Source organism: Sus scrofa, chromosome 1 (assembly GCF_000003025.6).
Source record: "Sus scrofa isolate TJ Tabasco breed Duroc chromosome 1, Sscrofa11.1, whole genome shotgun sequence".
Classification (NCBI taxonomy): domain Eukaryota; kingdom Metazoa; phylum Chordata; class Mammalia; order Artiodactyla; family Suidae; genus Sus; species Sus scrofa.
The window spans coordinates 165553314-165570101 of record NC_010443.5 but is presented as its reverse complement, the minus strand read 5'-3'; the positions used below and the strand labels follow the sequence as shown (position 1 = coordinate 165570101).

General features: G+C 36.9%; 1 protein-coding gene across 13 annotated transcripts in view; it reads right to left on the bottom strand.

The window, feature by feature from the left end:
- MAP2K5 (mitogen-activated protein kinase kinase 5) overlaps positions 1-16788 on the bottom strand; it is a 275190-nt gene that overhangs the window by 163351 nt on the left and 95051 nt on the right. For all 13 annotated transcript variants that reach the window (XM_021100479.1, XM_021100474.1, XM_021100477.1 and 10 more), the window contains exons 10-11: positions 7276-7344; positions 7106-7187 (exon numbers count right to left, since the gene is read on the bottom strand). In XM_021100479.1, the coding sequence (XP_020956138.1) occupies positions 7106-7187; positions 7276-7344 (151 nt within the window). The remainder of the gene's footprint in view (positions 1-7105; positions 7188-7275; positions 7345-16788) is intronic.

Sequence of the window (16788 nt, the reverse complement as noted above, 5' to 3'; positions counted from 1 at the left end):
AAAAAAAAAAAGGATGTGGTACGTGTATATATAAAAAATGGAATACTACTCAGCCATAAAAAGAATGCCATCTGCACCAACACAGATGCAACTAGAGACTCTCATACCAAGTAAAGTAAGTCAGAAAGACAAAGACAAATACCATATGATATCACTTACATGTGGAATCTAAAATATGGCACAAATGAACCTATTTGCAGAACACGAAGAGACTCACAGACAGGGAGAACAGACTTATGGTTGTCAGGGTGGGATGGGAGTGGGATGGACAGGGAGTTTGGGGTTAGGAGATGCAAACTACTACATTTAGAAGGTCCCACTGTATAACACAGGGAATATATCCAATCTCCTGGGAGAGATTATGATGAAAAATAATATTTAAAAAAGAATGTATATATATGTCTGGGTCACTTTGCTGTGCAGCAAAAAATGACACAACATTGTAAATCAACTATATTTTAATAAAAATTTTTAAAACAAAAACCAAAAAGTTAGAAAAAGGAAAAAAACAAGGAAATAAAATTCTTAAATACCACCATAAATTGGAGTTCCTGCTGTGGTTCAACACGATTGGTAGTGTCCATGGAGTGCTGGGATGCAGGTTCAATCCCCGGCCCAGCACAGCCCTGGGTTAAGGATCCGGCATTGCATAAGTTGCAACTGTGGCTCAGATCTGATCCCTGGCCTGGGAACTCCATATGTCATGGAATGGCCAAAAAAGAAAATAACAAAACAAACAAACAACACCATAAACCAATTAGTCCGAACAGACACCTCAATCCAACAACAGCAGAATACATTTTTCTCAGGAGCACATGGAACATTCTCCAGGACAGACAATATTTTATGGAATAAAACAAATCTCAATAAATTTAAAAGGACTGAACTCATAGAAAGTATGTTCCCTGATCTGAAAGGAATATTAGAAATCAACAACAGAAGGATATTCAATGTGGAAAATGACACACTCCTAAATAAAAGTGGCTCAAAAGAGAAATACCAAGGGATTGTCTTTGTGGGGAATTAGAAAATACTTTGAGAAAAGGGAAAGTGAAAAAAACAATATATCAAAACTTTCAGGGTGCATAAGAAAATGAGAGAGATCTCAAATCAATATCCTAACTTCACAGCTTAAAAATGCAAAAAAAAAAAAAAGAGCAAACTAAACACAGAACTAGTAGAAGGAATTAATAAATATTAGAGCAGAGAAAATGCCATAACAGCAAAACAACAGAAAAAAAAAATCAAAGAAATTAAGAGTTGGATCTTTGTAAAAGACAAGGAAATTGATCAACTTTAGCTACCTGGCCAAGAGAAAAAGGGAGAAGACTCAAATTAGTAAAATCTAGAATAAAAGAGAGAACATTTTATTTCTGACTTTCCAGAAATAAAAATGATTATTAAAAGAATACTAGGAACAATTTTTTACTAACAAATTAGACAATCTAGATGAAATGAACAAACTTGTAGAAAGCTACAAACTACCAAAGCTGAGTCAAGAAGAAACAGAAATTCTAAATAAACCTATAACTGATATTGGCTGATTAGTAAAGAAACTACTCACAAATATTATTCAGTCTTAAAAAGGAAGTAAATTTTGACATATACCACAACATGGCTGAGTCTTGAGGATATTATAAAAAGTGAAATAAGTCAATTCCATAAAGATAAATACTGTGTGATTCCACTTATATGAGGTACCCAGAGTAGCTCAATTCATACAAAGTAGAATGTTGGCTGCCAGGGCAGAGAGTAGAAGGCAAAGGGGAGTTACGGTTTTAACAGCTATAGAGTTTCAGTTCTGCAAGATAAAAAAGTTTTCTGGAAATAGATGGTGGTGGTGGTGGCATAGTAAACATACTTAATGCTTCATTTTAACACTTTAAAGTGGTTATCATGATAAATTATATATTCTATAATATGAGACCACGATTTAAACAAATCTGGGGGGGAGGGGGGAAGACAGTCTTATGCCCACACTCTTTTTTTTTTTTTTTTTTTTTGTCTTTTTGTCTTTTTGCCACTTCTTGGGCCGCTCCTGCGGCATATGGAGGTTCCCAGGCTAGGGGTCGAATCGGAGCTGTAGCCGCCAGCCTACGCCAGAGCCACAGCAACGTAGGATCCGAGCCGCGTCTGCGACCTACACCACGGCTCACGGCAATGCCGGATCGTTAACCCACTGAGCAAGGGCAGGGATCGAACCTGCAACCTCATGGTTCCTAGTCAGATTCGTTAACCACTGCGCCACGACGGGAACTCCCCCACACTCTTGAAAGTATCACTCGGCTACGTAAGAATGAGCATTGGGCTTGGACCATTTGCTTACCAGGCGGTAAAGAACTGACATAGCTTGTGCTGAGTTTATCCCCTTGTTTTGGAATAGCTTACCCTGTTTCAGGCTCCTTTGTCCTGCTTAAGCATGTACATCAATGGACCTCTGGTATGCCTCCAGCTCTAAGCATTTCTGACTCAAAGGGAATAGGGTGGAATGGGGGTACTTTTGCTGCAACCCAAGATGGATACATGCTGGCCAACTGCCCTGACAGACTGCTGGGAGGGAAAGGCTGCTGGCCTTGGGGTATTGACACTCAGTGCTGAAGCTAACCTTGCTGTCCGTTTTTTTTTTTTGTTTGTTTGGTTTCCATACCTGCACATATGGAAGTTTCTGGACTAGGGGTTGAACTGGAGATACAGCTGCCAGCCTATACCACAGCCATAGCAAAGCCAGATATGAATTGCATCTATGACCTACGCCTCAGCTTGCAGCAACACCGGATCTTTAACCCACTGAGCAAGGCTAGGGATCAAACCCGTACCCTCACAGAGACAATGTTGGGTTCTTAACCTGCTAAGCCACAATGGGAACTCCTCATTTGCTATTGTTGTTTTTTTCAATATGACTAAAGCATTGTTCAATCCAGTGATGGCTTGCATACCATTTTTCTTGGCAGCTCCAATATCAAGATGCAGTGGGCAAAAGTGCTTGCACTTCTAATAATAGACAATAGCTGTCACTTGACTACAAAAAATACTTACAAAGAAAGCCCTAGGCCCAGATGGCTTTAGCGGTTAATTATACCAAATGTTTAAAGAAGAATTAACATCAGTCTTTCACAAATTATTCCAAAAAACAGAAGAGGAGGGAACACTGTCCAACTCATTCATGAGGACAGAATTATTCTGATATCAAAAATCACACAATGGCAGAGTTCCCATTGTGGCTCAGTGGGTTAAAAACTTAACTAGTATCCATGAGGATGCGGGTTTGATCCCTTGCCTTGCTCAGTGGTTAAGGATCCAGCATTGCTGCAAGGTGTGGCATAGGTTGCAAATGCAGCTTGGATCTGGTGTTGCTCTGGCAGACCCTGGGAACTTCCATATGCTGCAGGTACAGTCCTAGAAAGAAAAAAAAGTCACACAATGACATTACAAGAAAAGAAAATTACAAACCAATTTCCCTTAAGAATATGGATATAAACATCCTCAACAAAATACTAGCAAACTGAATCTGGTGACATATAAAAAGGATTATACATCATGACCAAGTGGAAACATACTAGGAAATGTCACGAGTTGTTCAATGTACAAACATCTATTAATATTATACACCATAATTATGGAATTAAGGACAAAAACACATGATCATTTCAATAGATACAAAAAAAGCACTTGACAAAATCTAATGCCCTTTTGTGATTAAAAAAAACTTAACAAACTTGTAAGAGAAGGGGACTTTCACTTGATAAATACCATCTGCCAAAAACTCAGAGCTAACTTCATACTTGAAAGCTTCCCTTCTAAGATCTGACGCAAAAGAAAGATGTCTGCTCTTACTACTTCTATTCAACATTGCACTGAAAGTTTTAGCCAGGGTAATTAAGTAAAAGAAAGAAATAAGAGGCATCTGGATGGGAAAGGGAGAAGTAAAGCTATTATAGGCTTCAAGTCCCCTTCAAGGAGTTTAAACCCAATGGCCATGTCTCATTGTAATGCCCCTTCCCCCACCTTGAGCAACCTGGCCTGTTCACTCCCTATTAGGGAAGGAATGGCACCCATTCCTCACCCCACCTCTACATAACCTGTTCCCCAGGCAAATAAGGTATCCTGCCGGAAACCAATCAAAAGATCGAATATGCCCCACACAGAGATCAAAAAACATTCAGCACTTATGCAGGGTGCATGGGGGCTGGGACAGGAAAACTTGGTGGACCTGGCATGGGAGAATTGAGGTCCCAAAACACATCCACTGTATGGGGACACAGGGAAAGACCAAGTTGCAGCCAAGGCCTGTCCCTACCCCAGGAGGACCCGGTCTTTCTGAGGACATAAATAAAATTTGCTGTATACTGCTAAGAACCTGACTCGTGATTGCGATCAAGATTGTGATCTCCAAGGCAACCAGTGGGAGCGGTTTTTTGTTTGTTTGTTTGTTTGGGGAAATGGACTGAAACAGCTCATTAAAAATGCCCACACAAGAGCTATAACTCTAGACCTAAGGCATGGTCGGTTTGAAGGGAATTCCCTTCAACCCAAAACTGTTCCTGTCCTGAACTGAATGCTCCTTCCTAGAGAGACTGCCTGCCTCCATCCCTGGGAGGAGAGACTGCTGACTCTCCCACCAGATGGCCTGCACCTCCAAATTCTTGCTGTGTGTGGAAGAATCAACAGAAATAACACAGAGGAACCTGACAAAGCCTCCTCTATGTGAAGGTGACATGATCGTCAATGTAGAAAACCCTAAGGAATCCACAAAAATCTACTGAGTTTAAGAAACGAGTTTTTAGCAAGGTAGCAGGATATAAGATCAATAAAGAAGAATTATTGTGAATGCAAATGGATACAAAATGGAATGGAACAGTTTAACAGTGTTAAACAAAATAGTTACTGTATGATCTCTCAATTCCAAACCTACTTATATACTCAAGAGAACTGAAAACACATGTCCACACAAAAACTTGTACACAAATGTACACAGTAGCATCGCTCGTAAGAGACAAAAAGTGGAAACATCATAAAGGCCTATCACTGATGAATGAGTAAACAAATGTGGTGCATCCTTACAGTGAACTATCATATAGTCACAAAAAGGAATGATGCATTGATAAATGCTACAGTGTGGGTGAAACTTGAGAACATTATGCTAAGAATCTAGACTCAAAGGCCACATACTGTATAATTTCACTTACATGAAATGTCCAAAATAGGAAGATCCATAGAGACAAAAAGTAGATTAATGGTTGCCAGGGAAAAGAGGGAAGAGAGTGTACAGAGTGACTGCTAATGTGTGGGGAGTTTGTTTCTGAGTTGATGAAAATGCTTTGGAATTACTGGTGATGGTTATACAACCTCATGAATATACTAAAAACCACTGAATCTGTACACATTTAAAAGGGTGAATTTTGTGGGTTTTGAATATACTATATCAATAAGTAAAATCTTAATGTAACAAAAATTGAGGACTTCAAAAAAGTATCATGAAAAGTTATAAAATAATGACATGTACTAGCTCTATTAACCCACTTTCTCTAGTCAGTCTTTGAATAGTACCTGTCATACTTAAATATAAGGTTCCCACTGAGTGAGGCCAAGGATTATAACTGCATCCTCGTGGATACTAGTCAGGTTCATAACCCACTGAGCCAAAACAGGAACTCCCAAGACTTTTAATTCTTGACATCTACTACAACTAATTTAGAACATATTATTATAGCATCAGGGTATCAATGTTAGCTCATTAAAAAGTATTGTGGGGCAAGAACCAACTATATTAGTAATATACTGAGAATCCCCCAAATGAATTATCTTTTTTAAATATTGAATTTTAATTACCTAGACATTAAAAAATTGAATATGTGAAATTTAAAGACTGCTTTAATTGTAAATGGGCAAACAATAACGATGACATAATTTCACTGATAGTGAAACTGAGCAGGGCCCTGTGGGGCTCCTGGGCACACAAGCTTTTCTGTATCCCCCTTTTCTTGTTTTGGGGGAATGGGCTTCAGCCTCCATGACATTCCCAGAGTTCCAAAAAGCAGGTTCAAACAACTGCTAATCAGGGAAGGGAAGGGATGCAGAGACCAGGGAGGAACGGTCAAGAGAAAAGAGTGCAGTCTTGGGGCAGCATCCTGGTTCCTCCTCAAGGAATATACCTAACAGTATCTTTGATTTCTTCCACAGAACTGAAACCCCCAACAAATGGAAGATGTTGATGAAACATTCTTCGCTCCAAAAGAAGGATCATCAGAACCAATTCTGGGACGACCTAAAGACCAGCTTTGAAAAACAATGCAAGCTCTCACCTATCCTGATCCTTATCAATGGCCCTATTTTTCACTCCCAAACTATAAAATCACCTTACAGTCTCTCCCAAGGTGGGGCACAGTCTTTAAGGCATTAACCTGCTGTAGCCCCCTTTGTCTGGCAAAACAATAAAGCTATCTTTTTCTCCTTCACCCAAAACTCATGTCTCAGTGTTTCGGCACTGGCAGACCGAGGCCGAATTTTAGCAACAATAGGGTACCAAAAAAATCTGCATTTTGCCACAATATTCATATCAAAAAGGAGTTACCAAATAGAAACAAGTGAAAAATAAATAAGGATGGAAAGGAAAGGGCTAGAGTCAAAAAAAAAGAAAAAAAACTAAACACATCTTGGCTAAACAGCTGTGTTGAAAAACAATTTCTTATCTTGCAATTAAGAACTGATTTCTTTCTAAAAGACACAGGACATTGGGTTAATAGATTTCTTTAAAAGAAAATCTGTTTTGGCTATTGAAACATTTAAAGAACAGAACATCTGTTTTGCAAGTAAAGACAGATTGTATGGAAGAATCAAATATCAAACCACCGATTAGACTAGCATTTAATCTGTTCTATTTAAATTTTCAATAAAAGTAAATGAAATTACATTCTTGAAATTATAGCTCAGTTTTAAATATTTAACACCAGAAATCCTAATGTTAAGATGTTTTAGAGCATAAAGGCAGTAACTAATAGTATATTTTAATTATTTTTAATTCCACTCAATACCTATATCAAAACCAGGTTTTAAAGCAATCTACACGCAAAATCATTTTTAAAGTACTATAAAAGGGAAAACTCACCATCCATGAATTCTGTACATATTGAAATCCTGTTTTCCACAAAAAATGCACCATAAAACCCTATGATATATGATGAATCACACTGTAACAAAAATAAGACAAAAGTAGTGAAAAATCTGCAAGTTAATACCAGAGGCATGCTTTACAAAGGAAAAAACGAAAAAAATTACCTTATAGAGAATTTCCAATTCAGACATAATTTGCTTCTGAAGCTCCAGTGTAATATCTAGTAGTATGACCTAAATATATGAAGGAATCAACATTCACACATTTATTCACCTTTAAATTAAATATAGCTATCCCCACTATGAAACATAAAAACTAAAAAATATGGTGTTTATTCTGTGCATTCCCCCTTTCTCCTCCCCACCACCCTAACCTCCAGTAATACAAGCTATGTTTACATCTAACACTTTGTATTGGGGGAGGTGGTATAGAAGTGATTGATGGGACCAAGGAAAAAGCCAGGTCTCAAAGGTCAGTATTAATGGCTTTAAAAGTCAGTTAAGTTATAACACCCTTAATTTATACACTCTATTTTGGTCACATTGGTTATTTTCAGAAGAGGAAGCCAGGAATGACCCTGAAACCATTAAAAATGTAATTGTTTTGTAATTCAGACACTAGGTAAAAGCAGAAGAGGATGATGAGTAAAAATGACACCTAAAGTAGATTTTTAGTTATCAGAGAAATAAGAAATTTTTAAAACATAGCATGTTTTTATATTCTTCCAGTTGGGTAAAATTTCTTTGATAAAACTGTTATAAAGTATGGGAGCTTGAAGGAAACTCAAACATTATTTTATCTAATAATTTCTCTTCTTTTAGAGGAGGAAACCAAGGTTCTGAGAAGTCACAGGGGGCAATGTCAGGGCACCTCCCTGACTCTGAGGACCATGAACTTTCCAGTATGTCCCAAGGCTTTGTGGTTTTCCTTAAAATGTCAACCACTGAATTAAATTCATAACACAGAAATATACAATTGTTTACTTATAAACTTACTTAGAACAAATTCTAGTTTAAACACTTATTTTTTGGGAAGACAAGACCATTGACCATTTACATTTTACTTAAGCACTTCAGTGAAGCCAATTCTAGGGAATTATTTTTTACTTAAAAAGACAGGGCTGAGAATAAAAAAAATGTAACATAATTTCTAAGATTTGGGGCAAGTTTCTGACTCTAAATAAATAAAAACTTCTAGATAAAAACTTAACATCCAGGATTTCCATGATAGTGTAGTTATACATCATTCAACAGTGAAGTGTATTTTGTATTACAACTACAGAATATATAACCGTACCAGAGGACAAAACACAAATTTTGAATTGCAAACTGCTGATAGAACAGGGAAAGAAAAAAATAACTTCTAAAACACATTTTATAGTACTGATATGCATTTGGGGGGGAGGGGTAAAGTGAGAAAAGGCACAGCAGCTCATATCAAGAGTTTGCTTTAGGGTTATGTATAAAATCTCTCACTAAGCTAGACTGAAAGTGTAATGAAAAAGTGCCAAGAAACATTTAAACATTTGTTGCAATCAACAGTCATTTGCCACAATATTCACTTACATTTTTGTTCCTGTGTAAAACTTAGCAACAAAATTAATTTATCTGGTGTTCTTATTTATTTATTTATTTACTGTCTTTTGTCTTTTTAGGGCCACACCCACAGCATATTGAGGTTCCCAGGATAGGGGTCTAATTGGAGCCACAGCAATGCAAGATCCAAGCCACGTCTGTGACCTACACCACAGCTCACAGCAACGACGGATTCTTAACCCACTAAGCGAGGCCAGGGATTGAATCCGAAACCTCATAGTTCCTAGTCGGATTCGTTTCCACTGTGCCATGAGGGGAACTCTTATCTAGTGTTATTTCAATTCTATGCCATAAAATATTAGAGCTATTCCACTACCATGCCAATTACAGGAAATCCTTCACCCTAAAAAACTGTTAAAAAGCGTAAGTAATTATTTACCTTAAAGCAGTGGTCTCACATCATAATTACCTGTATATCAGTGTATTTATATAAACATACAAGGAAATTGTAACATATACCACAATATGGGTGAATCTTGATGACTTTAAACAAATCCTGATGCACAGGCCTTACCCCCAGAAGAAATGAATCAGAATCTCTGGATTTGGGTCTATATCTTTGCATTTTCATAAAACTTCCCAGATGGTTTCTAATCCACAGTAAGGTTGAAAACCCCTTAATTAAGGTTTCAAAAATGGCATTATTCAGTGTTTACTATGACTACTAAGATATACTGCATCTCCAGGCCCCCAATCAAAAACCAACATGATTCTACAGGACTAGCCAACACCTTGAAATTAACCTAAAACTACTAGCTATGAACATATTTGCTTGATTAAAAAACCTTAATTGGGTTCCCATGGCCTAGGCCTAGAATAAAGTTAAAATTTTAGGATGATATTCAAGGAATTCTTCCATGATTTAGCTCCAACTTGTTATTCGAGCTCCTTCTCCCATTACTCCTTACCACAAACCCAGTCTACATGTAAAACCAGATGGTTTCTTCTGCTCCACACACACATCCTGTGCTTTCCCCCACTTCTAGACTTTGCTCCTGCTGTTCCCTCTACTTGAGGTGTGTATCCTCATTGCACTCCAAAGGCATGATCATACAACCTTTTTTATCCTTTAGACACAGCGTGAATGCCACCACCACCTCCATAAAGCCAGACCCAAAGCCCTCCATCAGACCTTTTATCTTTCTCCTTATCACATCCTGCCTTTACCATTAATGCCCCATCTCCTAAAAACAGAAGCCTAGAGAGTGGTTGTAAGCCCCTGAAAGGCAAGTACTAAGTCTTGTGAATGTCCCCTCTCCCCTATACCCAGCACCCAGATAGTATCTGTCACAGTGTTCCCCATTAAGTGATGGGGGACTTAATTAAACAGTTCCTTGCAACCATAACCCTCTAAATAAGAAGCAATTTCTAGACAGAAGGAAATGAACTGATTTCTACAACTGAAATTAAAACCCAAGACATAAACACCAAAATAAGTAAAACTGCCACATTGTCCTAAAATGTAGCAAGTAATACTTTATTTGTGGGGCCAATCCACTGTACTTTACTAGGTCTTGAAAATTCCTGGAATTTCCTATAGTCCAGAAGAGTGGAGATACCATAACGATGGAAAAGCAAATAAAGAGATTTTTAGGAACTTGAGAAAACAAGTAAAATCTACCCTTAAATGGAAAAACTGCAAAAAGCATGGCAAATACTAATTTTCGTTTTGAAGAAAAAGGCATTATTATCTCTTTTTTTCTCCTTAGGAAGGGCTAAATTTTTTAAACTGGAGAGAATTTGAACATGAAGCATTTCCTGGAGAAAGGGTTAAGTGAGAAACTGAAATACCTGAGTGCATTTCCACTGCTCTCCACTACACCTCCAGGACAAATAAGGATGAGTTGTCAAGTTAAATATAAGCAGTCAAGTGACTGAATTATAATTTACTCTGTGCTCAATTTAAATTAGTGTGAGGCTATTAAAATATACAGTATAAATACGGCAATTCATCACAAGCTGTCATGGATGACTTCATTTATTTGCTGGAGTGGCACAGGCTCCACTAAAGGGAAGGAGAGCAAAATCACAGGTCAAATTAAGCTGCTATTCTATTTTAATTTGCTTATTTAATCTGTGGCGACATAATTGTCTTTTACAGTATGTACAACTCAGAAAGGAAATTTGGGAGGATTACAGTCAGTATACAAATGATTAATCAAATGGTCCATTTAAATGCTAGTTTAAAAGCAGCAGAAACCCAAAGCAGTCAAAGAATGATAATCAGCACATGCTATATACATTGCTAAATTTCCCATAAGATGGATTTTTCCCAGTTAGAAAATGGACAATCCTGGGGAATCAACTAAGCTCTACTCTTTGAAAGATTTTTACAGAACATATTAACAGTATAAAAAGGTTCTGTTTGCAAGATGGGTAACAGCAGTTTTTATGTTTTCTGCTCTACTTGTTTGCAATCATCTTGCTTACCTGAATTCCTCCTACCCCTCCAAAAGCTAATTAGAAACATGTTTCATGAATCATACACAATCATCAAAAAGTTATCTTCAAAATAGCATTAATATCATTTTAAAAGTACTCTCTATGAGCAAATTTTTTTCTGAATTCAATGGTACAAAATAAAAATTCAAGGTACTTCCATTCGTCCCAAAATTCAACTTGCTTTTTATAACATCTAAAGTGGAATTTTCCTACCTTTGAAATCTGAAGAGGTAAGCACCATAATATACCCAGACATTGCAATATGCTTTAGATAAAAAAGCCTTAAAAATACAAACATTAACAAGAACAAAAATTAGAAATATTTTGAGAATGAAAAGAGGTTTTCAAGGACCTTCATGCAATTGGCTCCCACAGACATTCAAAGTCTGGATCCAAATGACCACTTGACTTGGGAAATTAAATTTCCCTCATCATTCTACGAAGGCATCAGAGCCCTGCAGGTGATTCTGTTTAGACAAGGACTGTGATTTGCTGCTCTTCGAAATCCCTATGTGACACTGCGCAGCCCAGTTTCACAGCTGAGGTCACTGAGAGGTTCGAGTGACATGCTTGAAGTCACACAAAAGTCAGGAGGGGGTCAGGAAAAGATCAAATGTGCTTCTAACTCTTAACCTTTCATTTCACCCTTTAATATAAAAAAAGCTAAGAAATACTCTGGGTTGAGAGCAATGGTCCATACCAAGAACACTACAGGATATTTTGTATGTGAGCTAAAGCTGCTTTCAGGATGTTTCTTCAAAAAAATGAATCAAAGAAGTAAAGAACAAACGAAAGAATAAAATTTATTCTATTCGTCAGTTAACAAATTATGTGTTAAAACATCTAGTCATTACATGAAGTGCTCTGTACTAGGCCCTATATGCAAGGTTCTGTATGAATCAATGAGAAAGACAAGAAGATAAATATGTCCCCTGTTTACAAGGAGATTTCAATGTAACAGAGGAAGTGTACATGTATAATAACAGCAAATACAAAAGACACATACAGAGAATTCCAGAGAGGTTAAGAAAAAGGCAAGTGAGTGAGATATATATATATATACTATATGTGGCAGGATTTATCCAAATAATTTCAATGGAGGAGCAAGATTTAGAGCTGACTTTTAGAGTGTGAAGGATTTTGACTGGTCTAGACATGGGTGAAGGCATTCTAATTAGAGGGAAATACATGAATAAAAGTGCTGGAGTGAGAAAGTACTTGAGTTCAGATAAGGCAATGAGTTCAAGTTAAAAGAAGCACAGAATTCTGACACATAAGATAGTGTTTTGAAAGTAGGCTGATGACATACTGTGGAAGATCTTGAGTTCCATCCCATGGAGTTTTTAGTTTACTTGGGAAGTAATGCAGAGTCTCTGACAGCTTTTAAGAAGCAAAGACATGTGATCAGAACCATGATTTAAGAAGCCAAATCCAAGGGTTGTGAGCCACAATATAGTTCAGAGGTTAAGAGCATGGACGTAGAGTCACACTGCCTGGGTTCAAAGCCTGGTTCCATTCTTTATTAGTGGTGGGACTAAGCTATTTAACCATTCTGTGTCTCAGCTTCTACAACGGTAAAATAAGGATCCATAAGGGCAGTAACTGCAAAAGGTTGTTGTGAGCATTAAATGAGGAAAAGGAATGTAGAGTGCTTAGCACACTATAAATGATCAATAAATGGTGGCTTCTACTTTTGAGAGATCAATATAAAAGTTGGCCAGCACATCAAACAAGAGATTAAAAACATGTGGCTGGATCAGAGTGGTGATACTAGAGAGGAAGAGATACTAGAACATAAATAAATAACAACAAAAAAATCCCAGAAAAATCAAAAGGCTGCCAGACATAAAACGGAACAGTGATCCTTCAGAGATGGAAAACAAATGCGATCGATGACTCCGATGACTGTCCCGCTTACTGATGAGACAAGAGTTTCCAGATCCCGCACAAGGAGAAGAACCCAGGGGAGCTGAGCCACTTGTCTAAGATCAAAGAACTGAATTCTGAGGCGGCCAAGGCGTCTAGAGTTCACTGGCAGAGGAGCAAAAGGAGAGTGCTCCAGAGATCTGTAGAAAGACCCTGGAGTCTTCAGCTGAGAAATGATTAGCCATGGTTATCAGGAAACTACCTGAGGCCAGGGAAAGAACCATAGGAAACTATCTCCAGACCTCACACTAGGTAGAGTTTGTGTTCCCACCAGCCAGGATGGAAAAGCTGTATTTGCCAAGGCATTGGGATAGAGTATTCAAAAGACTACTGTTTCACCTGAGTGGGAAAAATTAGACTAACCACTAGGCTAGTCCCATCTAATAAAGCTTAAAAACAAATCCTGAAAGGATCAAACTGTTTCAGATTCACTAGACAACATCTCAGAATAAAGCTCAAGAATATTTATGGGAATGCACCTATGCCATCTGACTGGTATCCAGTAAAAAATCATCAGCTATTAAAAAAATTAAAAAGTACAACCCAAAATAGGGAGGAAAGGCAATCAATCAAAACTGACCCCAAAATGACACTGATGATATAAGTAAAAGATCATTAATTCAGTTATAACTATGTCCCACATATGCAAGAAGGTAGAAGAAAGATGAAGCACGTTAAGTAGACAAATGGAAGATGTAAAAAAGACTCAAATAAACTTCTAGGGATTAAAAAGTACAATGTTTAGAATGAAAAATAAACTTGACAAAACTAATTGTAGATGAGACAATGCAGAATAAAACATGAAGGACGTTCCCTTGTGGCATAGTGGATTGGGGATCTGGTGTTGCCACAGCTGTGGCACAGGGTCAACTATGGTGCAGGTTCAATTCCTGACCTGGGAACTTTGACATGCCAGGGGTATAGCCTAAATAAATAAACACATAAATAAATAAATAAAATAGAGACAACATAAAATCCTTTAAAAAAGAAAACATGAAAACTTGAACGACAACAGAAACCACCCAAAAATGAAGTATTAGTGAGAAAAAAAAAAGACTAGAACAAACAAACACGAGAGTAACATTTTACTGTGAGACAATGTCAAGTGATCTAACATATAAGAAATTTAAGTTCCCAAAGATGGGGATGTAATACTTAAGGAAATAATGGCTAAAATTGTTCCAAATTTGATAAAAGCTAAAATATCCACAGATCCAAGAATCTCAACAAATCCTAAACACATGAATCATGAAGAAAATTACATAAAAGCTTGCCATTATTAAATTACATAAGACAAATAATAAAGAAAAAATCTTAAAAGCAGTTAGAGAAGAAGTAAGTTCTAATGTACAGAGGAATAAAGATTTAAAATGACAGTATTCTTATACACAGATGGCCAAAAAACACATGAAAAGATGTTCAACATCACCGACTCCTAGAGAAATGCAAATCAAAACCACTATGAGGTATCACCTTACTCCAGCCAGAATGGCCATCATCCAAAAGTCTACAAACAATAAATGCTGGAGAGGGTGTGGAGAAAAAGAAACTCTATTACACTGTTGGTGGGAATGTAAATTGGTCCAACCACTGTGGAAAACAGTATGGAGATTCCTCAGAAAACTAAAAACAGAATTACCATTTGATCTAGCAATCCCACTCCTGGGCATCTATCCAGAGAAAACCACAACTCACAAAGACACATGTACTCCGATGTTTATTGAGGCACTATATGCAATAGCCAAGACATGGAAAGAACCTAAATGTCCATCGACAGAGGAATGGATAAAGAAGATGTGGTACATATGCACAATGGAATATTACTCAGCCATTAAAAGGAACAAAATACCGGCATTTCTAGCAACATGGATGGACCTAGAAATGATCATGCTAAGTGAAGTCAGTCAGACAATGAGACACCAACATCAAATGCTATCAGTGACATGTGCAATCTGAAAAAAGGACAGACTGAACTTCTTTGCAGAACAGATACTGACTCACAGACTTTGAAAAACTTATGGTTTCCAAATGAGACAGGTTGGGGGATGAGGGGGATGCACTGAGGGTTTGGGATGGAAATGCTATAAAGTTTGGTTGTGATGACTGCTGTACAACTATAAATGTAATAAAGTTCATTGAGTACTTAAAAAAATAAAATAAAATGACAGTACTCTTTTCTTTGTAAATAATACAAGTCACAAGACAGTGAAACAAAATCTTTAAAATACTGAAAAGGGTGATTAACCTAGAATTCTGTTTCTAGCAAAAATATCTTCCAAAAAATGAAAATCAAATATGCACTTTTTAGACATGCAAGATTCACTGCCAGAAGACACACACACTATAAGAAATGTAAAAGAAGGGAGTCTTTCACACAGAAGGAAAATGATACCAGGAAGAAATCTAGATCTACACAAAGGAATGAAGAGCACTAGAAATGGTAACTAGGTGAGTAAACATAAAATAAATCTTTTCTTACATTTAAAATGCCTTTAAAAGATAAATGACTGTCAAAAGCAAAAATAGTAACAATGTATTTGGGGATTTATAAGGTAAGTAAAATGTATGGTAATTACAAAGATCGGGATGAGGGACATTAAAGTATACTATTGAAAAGTTCTCATACTATAGGAAAAGTAGTACAATATTACTTGAAAGTAGACTATGATTAGTTAAAGATGTATACTATAAACTCTAAAGCAACTGCTTTTTTAAAAAAAAAAAAAGACAGAGTCAGAACAAATAGAAAACAAAGAGCAAAATGACAGTCTTAAATACAACCATGTCAATAATCTCACGAAATGCAAATGATCTGAATACCTCAATTAAAAAGCAGATTATCAGACAAGTTTAAAATACAAAAAGACTCGAATATATGTTGACTATAAGAAATTTGTCCCAAAGAGAAAACAGGTTAAAAATAAAAGGCTAGATTGTGCTAATACTAGTCAAAATAAAGCTGAAGTAGCTATATTAACATCAATGTAGATTTCAGAGCAAAGAATAATATCACCATGGATAAAGAAAATCACTTCATAATGATAAAGGGGCCAATTCATCAAGAGGACATAATCCTAGATAACCTAACATCTTCAAAAAATATGAAGTAAAAAAATGAAAAGCTGCAAGAAAAAAATAGGAAAATGCACAGTTATTGCTGGAGATTTCAATGCCCTCTTTCAATAACTGATAGAACAAGTAGCTAAAAAAAAAAAATCAGTAAAGGTAACAGAAATTTGGAACTACACTATCAGCTAACTTGATCTAACTGACATTTATACCACATCCTACACAATAGACTATACATTCTTTTCATGTGCACAGGGAATACTTACCAAGATCATTCCTATTCTGGGCCAAAAACCAAATCTCAATAAATTTAAAATAATTCCAATTATACAAAGTATGTTCCCTGACCACAAAGGATTTAAATTAGAAATCAGGAGTTCCCTTTGTGGCTCAGCAGAAACCAATGACTGGTATCCATGAGGACACAGGTTTGATCCCTGGCCTTGCTGATTGGGCTAAGGATCCAGGATTGCTGTGAGCTGTGGTGTACGTCTCAGATCTGGAGTTGCTGTGGCTCTGGCGAAGGCCGGCAGCTACAGCTCTGATTCAACCCCTAGCCTGAGAACCTCCCTATGCCGCAGATGTGGCCCTAAAAAGACGACAAAAAAAAAAAAAAAATAGAAGTCAATAAAAGAAAGATATCTG